Consider the following 9959-nt stretch of genomic DNA (forward strand, 5'->3'; position numbering starts at 1 on the left):
AGGAGGGGAGAAGACCAGCCCACAAGGGGTGCCCCCCCCCCAAGGAAGAAGGCCGAATTGGAATAGGACGAGGGGGCGGCGCCCCACTCTTTCCTTCCTCCGCCCCTCTTCCCTTCCCCCCTTCCGGTAAAAGGAAAGGGGGGAGGCCGACTTGGACTAGGAGCCCAAGTAGGATTCCTCCTACTTGGGCGTGCCTAGGGCTACCTCCCTCCCCCTCCCTTCTTTATATACGTGGGGAGGGGGTGCCTAGAACACACATCAACTCTTCCTAGCCGTGTGCGGCGCCCCCCTCCACAGTTTACGCCTCCGGTCATATTCTCATAGAGCTTAGGCGAAGCCCTGCACGGATCACTTCACCATCATCGTCACCATGCCATCGTGCTGATGCAACCTTCCCTTGACGCTTTGCTGGATCAAGAGTTCGAGGGACGTCATCGAGCTAAACGTGCGTAGAACTCGGAGGTGTCGTACGTTCGGTGCTTGATCGTAAGTTCGACCACATCAACCGTGTTAACAAATGCTTCTGATTTTGGTCTACGAGGGTACGTGGACACACTCTCCCCCTCTCATTGCTATGCATCTGCTAGATAGATCTTGCGTGAGCGTAGGATTTTTTTTGAAATTGCATGCTACATTTCCCAATATCAAGAGGGGGCCAGCTCGGGCGCGGTCGACCGCTTGGCGGGGTCAAAGTGGCGCTGAAGACGAGGCGCAGATCCCGGCGCTGATTCAGGCAGGTCGGGCGCAGTCTGACACATAGACCCCGAGGAGGATTCAGCTGGATCAGCCGCATCAGCCCGCGGTGCATTATTTGGAACAAAAAAACCATCATTTGCACCCAAATTTTTACTGTTGTATCACCCTGTATCAGAAAACTCAGAGAGTATGTTAGGATAATTAGTCAAAGTTGGATCATCACAAGTATCATTACCCACACGATCAACTCCGGAAAGGTGGGAGGGAAGAAGGAGGATCTCCTTTCTAAGAAGGGCACCGGCGTTGGGATGAAGTATAGTGAAAGGAAATTGTGTATCATCAAAAACGACATCACGAGATATGTAAACACGACCGGTGGAGACATCTAGACATCACTTCCTTGTGCGATTATGTCCCCCAACATCGCTTCTATTGCTTCGTCTTGGGGGTGCTCCATAGTTTGTGCAAATATTTACAACATGTCAATTATTATTAAAACATGACAGATGGATATATATATTAGTGGCAAACATAGAACTAGCTAGCTAATCACAATAAGGAATCATATTAGTGGCCCCGACGCTACTTCTCTAGGGTTTGGGGTGGCCTCGACAATGCTTCAAGAGTTTGGGGTGGCCTCGACACAACGCTTCAAGGGTTTGGGGTGGCCTCGACGACAACGCTCTTTTAACTTGGTAAATTTGGGTGGCCTCGAGAGAGTTTGTCGGGTAGGGGCGCGGCGGGAGGGGGTAGGATACCAACATCGTTTTTTCTATAGGGTTTGGATGTCCTCAAGAGTTCTAGTCGAAAGAAGAAGAAAAAAAAGAGGAGAAGAAGAAGGAATAGAGGAGTAGAAGAAAAAAGTCTTCCACTCGTAAGAAGTAATAGAGGAGTAGAAGAAAAAAGTCTTCCACTCCTCTGTTCCTTCTTCTTCTCCTCTTTTTTTTTCCTTCTTCTTCCTCTTCTTATTTTTTCCGACGTCCCCCCTCATGTAAATGCGGTGGAAACACTTTATGAAAATGCGGTGGTGGCCGAGCTGGGCGGTTTTCTTTTCCTTCTTCATTTTTTCCTTTGTTTTTTCTTATATGTTTGTTTTCATTTTCACTCTACATTTTCCTAATCATATAGATTAACTACACATATAAATAATATATATATATATATGAACATATTTTTATGAATAAATATAATTACACATCTGAAATTTTCCTAATCTTAATACTAAACTAAAATAAAATAATCTATATATACGAACATATACATAAATTGACAAAAAATACATAAATTGACAAAAAATACATTTATGAAAAAAATACTATGAACATGTACACACATATATACACATACAAACACATATACACAAAAAAATACAAAAAAATGCTATGAAAAATGCAGGGCAGGGGCGGCGAGGCGGCGGCCGCGTAGGGCAGGGGCGGCGGCGCGGCGGCCGCGCAGGACAGGGGTGCAGGGGCGCGGGACGGGAGGGGCACGAGACGGGAGGGGCGCCGGAGCAGGCTGTGCTCACAGGGGGCGGCGGTGACGGCAAAGGCGAGCAGCCTGACGGCGTCGGTGGCGGCGGCGACGGCGAAGGCGAGCAGCCTGATGGCATCGGTGGCGGCGGCGACGACAAGGTGGAGCAGGGGCGTTGGGTGGCGACGGTGACGAGGAGGAGCAGTGGGCGTCGGGGGAGAAGTGGGGGATTTGGTCGAAACTGCTAAGTGATGCTTATATAGCAAAGCCTTTAGTCCCGGTTGGTGCCACCAACCGGGACTAATGCACCCCTTTAGTCCCGGCTGGGGCCACCAACCGGAACCAAAGGCCTCTTTTCAGCAGCCCAAAGGGCGGGAAGCAGAGGGCTTTGGTCCCGGTTGATGGCAACAACCGGGACTAAAGGGTAGGCATTGGTATCGGTTGGTGCCAGGAACCGGTACCAATGCACCCCCTTTAGTCCCGGTTGGTGCCACCAACCGGGACCAAAGGCCCCTGTGCTGCCCGCGTCGTGGCCAAAGTTTAGTCCCACCTCGCTAGTTGAGAGGGACGCGCAGTGGTTTATAAGCCCCACTGCCGCACCCCTCTCGAACTCCTCTCCACTACAGGCTTACGGGCCTACTTGCTACTTGTTGGGCTTTCTGGGCCAACTGCGGACCTAAATCCTAGCCCATGGATGGGTTTCTAGTCGTATTCAGTCCATGGTGGCCCAGTTGGTGGCAATTTTTTTATTTTTTCCAGTTTTTTTGTTCTCTTTTTGCTATTATTTATTTTGTTTTGTTTCTACTTACAACAAAATACTTATTTATTTTATTTTATTTTATTTTGTTTGTAATTACTTATTAATTTTATTTTATGATAATTCTTTTTGCTATTAAAGTTTCTAACAAAAAAGTTCTTTATGAAAATTCTTTTTGCTTTTAATGATTTTGAACAGAAAATACTTTAATAATTTTAGTTTCATCAATTTTATATAATTTTAGTTTCAATAATACTAGAGGTTGCTTATAATGTTTTGAACAGAAAATACTTTGATAATTTTAGTTTCATAAATTTTATTTATGTTATTAAACTTTATTTTTTATTTTATTTTGTTTCTACTTATCTATTTTATTAAAATTTATATTATTTTGTTTCAAATTACTTATTTATTTTATTTTGTTTTGTTTCTGACTTCATTTGTTATTTTTAATGCATTTACTGATTATTTTGAGTTATAAGACCATGAAATTGAAAAGCATTTGAAATGAACTCTGAAAAGGTTCCAACTTGGCATGGTATCATCATTTCACCCACATAGCATGTGCAAAAAAGTACAGAGGCTTACGGCAACAACTGGATGCACTTCGTGTACAAAACAGATAATCTCCTTCGAAGTATCAAGGTTTCATACGGAAACTCGTCTGTAACAAAGGGATTTCATTTTTTTTGAACTTATTTGAACTCCATAGTTTTCTGTGTTCAAAATTCACCATTCAAAGCCACATCATCAATTTACAACCCTTTCTGACTACATTTGTTATTTTTCATGCATTTACTGATTATTTTGAGCTATAAGACCATGAAATTGAAAAGCATTTGAAATGAACTCTGAAAAGGTTCCAAGTTGGCATGGTATCATCATTTCACCCACATAGCATGTGCAAGAAAGTACAGAGGCTTACGGCAAAAACTGGATGCACTTCGTGTACAAAACGGACAATCTCTTTCGAAGTATCAGGGTTTCATACGGAAACTCGTCTGTTAGAAAGGGATTTCATTTATTTTGAACTTATTTGAACTCCATAGTTTTTCTCTGTTCAAAATGCACCATTCAAAGCCACATCATCAATTTACAACCCTTTCTAACTATATTTGTTATTTTTCATGCATTTACTGATTATTTTGAGCTATAAGACCATGAAATTGAAAAGCATTTGAAATGAACTCTGAAAAGGTTCCAAGTTGGCATGGTATCATCATTTCACCCACATAGCATGTGCAAGAAAATACAAAGGCTTACGGCAAAAACTGGATGCACTTCGTGTACAAAACGGACAATCTCTTTCGAAGTATCAGGGTTTCATAAGGAAACTCGTCTGTTACAAAGGGATTTCATTTTTATTGAACTTATTTGAACTCCATTGTTTTTTTGTGTTCAAAATGCACCATTCAAAGCCACATCATCAATTTACAACCTTTCTGACTACATTTGTTATTTTTCATGCATTTACTGATTATTTTGAGCTATAAGACCATGAGGTTGAAAAGCATTTCAAATGAACTTTGAAACCAAAGTACATACATAGTTCTTCAGAGCATTAACACCAAAGTATATACATATATAGTTCTCATTGAACAACATATAGCTCTCCAGAGCATCTAATTAAACCATACATTGAAATTATGTAAAACATTTCAATGCAACAACAAATGCGATCATAATCGCAACCAAGGTAACAGCTGATCCAACTGCATAATGATACCAAGCCTCGGTATGAATGGCATATTTCTAATCTTTTTAATTTTCAACCGCATTGCATCCATCTTGATCTTGTGATTATCGACGACATCCGCAACATGCAACTCCAATATCATCTACTCCTCCTCAATTTTTCTTATTTTTTCCTTGAAGTAATTGTTTTCTTCTTCAACTAAATTTAACCTCTCGACAATAAGGTCGATTGGAATTTCCGGTTCAACAACCTCCTAGATAAATAAAATCTATGTCACATTGGTCGGTATAATTGTCATAAACAATAAATGAACAAAATAGTTATGAAAAGATAATATATACCACATCTGAATCATAGACAGGACGAGGGCCGACGGGGGCGGATACCAAAACCATCGCACTATATAATAACAAGGAATAATAAAAGTAAGAAAATTAGACAAGTATCTATCTGAAGTCAGAATTTTTTTTCTTTCAGAAAGAAGATAAGAACAAGAGGCTCATCACGGTGGTGCCAGCGATGAGATCGGCGCGGGACATCGACGGTGGTGAAGACGGGGCGGGGACGGAGCGTGACTGACCGCTAAATCTAGACAAATCTCGTTGAAAATGGAGCTCGGGGGTCGAGTTTCGAGAGGAGAAAGCTTAACTAGTGTGGCTCGGGCATTTCATCGAACACCTCATGTGCATAGGAGGTGAACTAGAGCACCCAAATGCCCTCCCCTCGCCGGCTTGACAAAACAGAGCACTCTGGAGTGCTCTGCCGCGGTGGTGGGTATATATAGGCAAGTTATTTGTCCCGGTTCATGGCATGAACCGGGACTAAAGCACTCCCTTCTGTCCCGGTTCAAGCCACGAACCGGGACCAATGGTTGGTCCCGGTTCGTGGCTTGAACCGGGACAAATGGTTCCACACGAACCGGGACCAATGCCCACGAGGCCCCGGCCGGCCCCCTGGGTTCACGAATCGGGTCTAATACCCCTCATGGGTCCCGATTCTTGAAGAACCGGGACTAATGGGCTGGCCAGGCCCGAACGGTAGCCCCGTTTTCTACTAGTGACCCGTGATCCGGTTTCGAATGTCGATAGTATCACCTCTTTCCCAAATGGTGACCCATGGTATCAAACCCACAGGGAGTTCTAATATTAGATAGGGATTCAAACAAAGCTATCGTCCTCATAAGAGGTTTTAGTTTCCTGGACTGAACAAATATTAGTTGTGTTTGGGAGAGATGAAATATATGGAAATAGGCATGGGAAAGAGGACTTTAGTTACACCCTTATACTTTGAAATTAGGATTTCATATTGGAACATGGTCCTGGTAGACACCGTTATGATGTGCTCTCAACAATTAGATGTTGGGGCTGCGTCCAAATAACATCATCACCGACTAGCATTCTGCACTATGTGTCTATTGTCCAACCAAAACCATTATCATCGCACAGGGTTACCTTGATTATTAAGGATTTCTCCAGACTAACGCATTGAGCTTTTAATGATTGCACCCCAAGACCCCCGGGGAGTTGCTTTCTGCTACTGTACTAGTCCTTACTATCACTGAAGTTTAGTGTAACCTTCCATGTGTCCCTGCACTTTACCTCCTCTTGATCGATCTAAGGGGTCCTTGGTACCTACGGAGTCTTAGAACGAGAAGAAGACAAGAGACAAATACGTTGCGGATAACACACATACCAACGACATTGTGCAGAAGTATAGAGGGTTGCAAGGCTTATGCCTCAGCCCATGGGCTGAGGGGATTACTCACACATCGCAATCGGATCACAGAAGGAAAACAGTGTTGATGGCATTGATGATAGATAAATGATTGTATAAAGTCTTAGAAACTCGTTGTATGCGATGGATTGATTACACGTATGGAAAACTATAGAGAGAATGGCTATGGTGACGAAGATGCAGCTGGCGGCGGCTAGGCTTTCTGGGAATGGATGATGATGATGATCCTGGCGGCTGCCATGCTCTTCACGGTTCATTCTGTTACAAATGGGTCCTCGCCTCTTTTATGAAGGTTGTGAGGGATGATGCCATAGTGCCAACAGTGCATGGTACGAGTGCGCTCGCTCATACCATACATCGTCTTTGGATCTGGAACGCCTGGTGGCTTGTCCCTTTATTTGGCTTGATCTCCATACTTCATATTTCCATTGTTGCTCCATAACTTCCATTTTATGGTCCAAAACCTACGAAAACAATTATACAAAGTCATTTGCAATGTTTTACATTTATTACTCGGAGTGATTATCTTGGAATATATGATTTAGACAATGGTGGAACCAGTGTAGAAAATACAGTCATCACGCGGCGACATGGTTTAGGCGTGATGGCGGCTGCACTCGGGGCCGGCATACTATTTCGGTTGGGAGTTTCGACACTGATCTGGTGGCTGTGCGCTCTTGGTCCAGCGGTGGTTGCGCTCCACGCAAGCACGTGTCGGCGATGGTGATTTGCCTTTCGTGCTCCAGTTTCGGGCCTTCCGGCCATGTCGCCCCTGGGCCAACATGCCTGGTAAGGGCTTTCTTCGGCATGGTGGTAGTCGCTGGTGATGTACTCCGTTATTGATGTTAGTCCTTGTGATGACCACTCCGGCCTATGGTGCGACGACCTCGCCGCGGATTGCGGTGGCCACCGAAAGGTATTGGTGAGGCTTTCTGTCTAGAGATCCGTTGACTTTGATGATGAGATGCAAGCTATGGACGATGGCTTGTCACACATCTCATGTAGCTGCTGGAATCACCGAAAAGTGGTGGCAACAACACGTTAGTGGCCTCGATGGTGGTGCTATTCGAGCACCCGGTCTCGATCTCCGAGATGAAATCCTAGGTTTGACCCGAGTTGTTTATACCTAGCAATGCCGATGTTTTTACGGTGTTAACATGTTGAAGGCATTGTTCAGATATGCTTGTACTGGTTCTTCATGGTGAAAACTTAGATTCTGGCCATGAGTGGTTGGATCCAGTGACGGCGGGACTTGAGTGTCACTCACTTTCTAATGACGTTGTTGTTGAAGAACCTTGTCGTCCATTTGCTGCCATGAGATGATGGGTGTGGATAAGGGCATTGCTGTAGTTTGCCGGTCGCACATCGCCTTGTTTTTTTCTTGCCTAAGACTAGTTTTGGTGTTATATGACTTTGCTATTTGATGGCATGTTTTGTGTGTGCATATGTTGATGTTGGGTTCTGTGTGCATCTTAATTATATAGACACCGACCGTGTGTTTATTGTATTTGTATCCTTGATGCTTCATTTGAAGTCAGTAGAATCCATCATTTATCGAAACAAAGCATTGTTTTGCAGTTTGCCCTTTTAATTAATATATGCAGCTGTACAAACGCTTTTCCAAAATCATTGTAGGCTTCCCTGGTAGACTGTGGAGCCACAACTTCCCTTGTAGGCTAGCCAATCGGTTAGAGTGTTCAAACACTTGATTTTGTAAACTTGGAGCACTTTTTCTTGCGGGGTATCTTAGAGCACTTGGTTGTTGCAAAACACCATCTTGTTGTAAATAGTAGTTCTCCATAAGTAAATTCCATAAAGAATAGCAGTTCTGAACTTATATCGCTTTGAGTAGATTCGTCAAGTCACAAATTCTACTCCATCAAGTGCTTTATTACTACATGATTTACACACCCAACAGCTAGATGATATCTTTGGAGTCCACAGGCAGGTCCAAGAGCCACGGGAGATGAGAGTTGGTGAGCTTGGTCCTGCTGGTGATCCCGCGCGACTTCTTCCTGGCCTTCTTCGGCTTCGGCTGATGACCATGGACCTGCTCAGCCGCCCGCCGCTTCATAGTATCGGTGGCCGGCTTTTCGCGGTTCCTCCGGAGCTCCTTCTCGATGTCGAGCATGTCCTGCGGCAACTTGATGTCGTGGAACAGCTTCTTGAGCTCGGTGTCCACCTCCATCCTCGACCTCGGGTCGTTCGGGTACGCGATGATGCCTCCCTCGCCCGGTAGCAGATATATATCACCCGAAGATTTCAGGGCCTGCAGGTCGTCGTGCACGGCTGGATAGGCGTCCTTCACCTCCGAAACCGGGAGACCGTCCGGCAAGCTCTTGATCAGTGTCAGCAGCTCGCCTTTGGCCTTCAGGTCGTGCGTGGGCTTGTAGGAGTAGCGCCGCCCGTCGAAGCGCACCTTGGCGTTGTTCCTCAGGCTCTCGGCGACGTCGTTGTTGCCGTCGATGTCAACGTAGATCTGTTCCTTGATCTGACGCGACGTAAGAGCTTCCCTCGTTGCCTCGAGCAGGTGGATTACCTTTTTGAGCTGTGATCCGACGGTGGACGTCCTCACTTCGTTGATCTTCTGTAGCCGCGCCGTGTCGTCGGAGAATCTGAGAGTAGCAGGCGCGGACGGTGATGGCTTAGCCGCCGGCCTTGGAGTTGGAGCGGGTTGCTGCCGGTGCCGGGACGGATTGGTGGATGATGATGCAGAGGTTTTGGTTGCGGCGATGGTGGACAGAATCGTCTGATTCCTCTCCTGCTGCAGCCTGAACCTGGCGAGGCCATTGTTCAAGGCCATCTGGAAAGAAGGGAGGCGACGGCCGGCGATTCGCGTGCGAAGGGTTTGAGGCAGCGCCGGCGAATCAGCAGCTGATCGGAAGGTAGACACGACTAGTGCTGGGTCGGTCGTAGAGACACGGAGGAGGAGCAGGATTATATGGCACGTACGGGAGGGATTCTCCTCGTCTGATCGTCTCCCTGACGGCGTCGGATCGTAGTCCGATTTGCAGAGGTGGATCGAGAGCAATTCAGGTCAGCAGACTTAGCACACGGTTACTAACTTATTGTCCATGGTTTGGATGGTGTACGTCTTCCATCCAGTATCCAGCACACATATTACGTACGTATGGGCGTGTAATACCACCCGCTATAGCGTTACTCATTTTTTTAAGCACTATTTAGGACCCCCTGCAAAAAAGAAACTCTTTTTAGTGGTATATTTTTCGGTTTTGCTAAAGCACATTTTAGATGTGCCTTAAGACTTACGTCTTTGATTTTATATGAAGATTCGTGTGGATATTTTTTTTCTGTTTGTTCGAGTCATTTAGACATGCAATAACCAAAGTGGTTCGGAAGCTAGATATGCAACCACCATTAAATAGATTTGTTAGGGAGATCTTCAAGACGGCGCATGGATGGACGACGGGGGTGCCTAGGTTGGGAGGCTCCTGAAGACCAAACATGCTGCAGCTTCTCTATCCACTTAGTTTATGATCTTCTTTGCTTCCTCTTGTCATTTTGGTCATGTAAGGAGAAAGACTTGGTGGAAGTATGGTTCCTTATGTTTGGGTAGTATCTGGGGCTCTTTGGCGCTAGACAGTT

The 9959-nt window shown here is 45.3% G+C and overlaps 1 protein-coding gene across 1 annotated transcript; it reads right to left on the minus strand.

The window, feature by feature from the left end:
• Nucleotides 1-8271: 8271 nt before the first annotated feature.
• LOC119274192 lies at nucleotides 8272-9156 on the minus strand. The gene has a single exon (XM_037554856.1). It carries the CDS (start codon nucleotides 9154-9156, stop codon nucleotides 8272-8274), a length of 885 nt encoding a protein of 294 aa, XP_037410753.1.
• Between the last annotated feature and the right edge of the window lie 803 nt (nucleotides 9157-9959).

The sequence above is a fragment of the Triticum dicoccoides genome, chromosome 3B (genome assembly GCF_002162155.2).
Source record: "Triticum dicoccoides isolate Atlit2015 ecotype Zavitan chromosome 3B, WEW_v2.0, whole genome shotgun sequence".
NCBI lineage: Eukaryota > Viridiplantae > Streptophyta > Magnoliopsida > Poales > Poaceae > Triticum > Triticum dicoccoides.

What these genes read in the sequence shown, in the direction of transcription:
- LOC119274192 (XM_037554856.1), bottom strand. Translation starts at nt 9,156, where the DNA reads ATGGCCTTGAACAATGGCCTCGCCAGGTTCAGGCTGCAGCAGGAGAGG.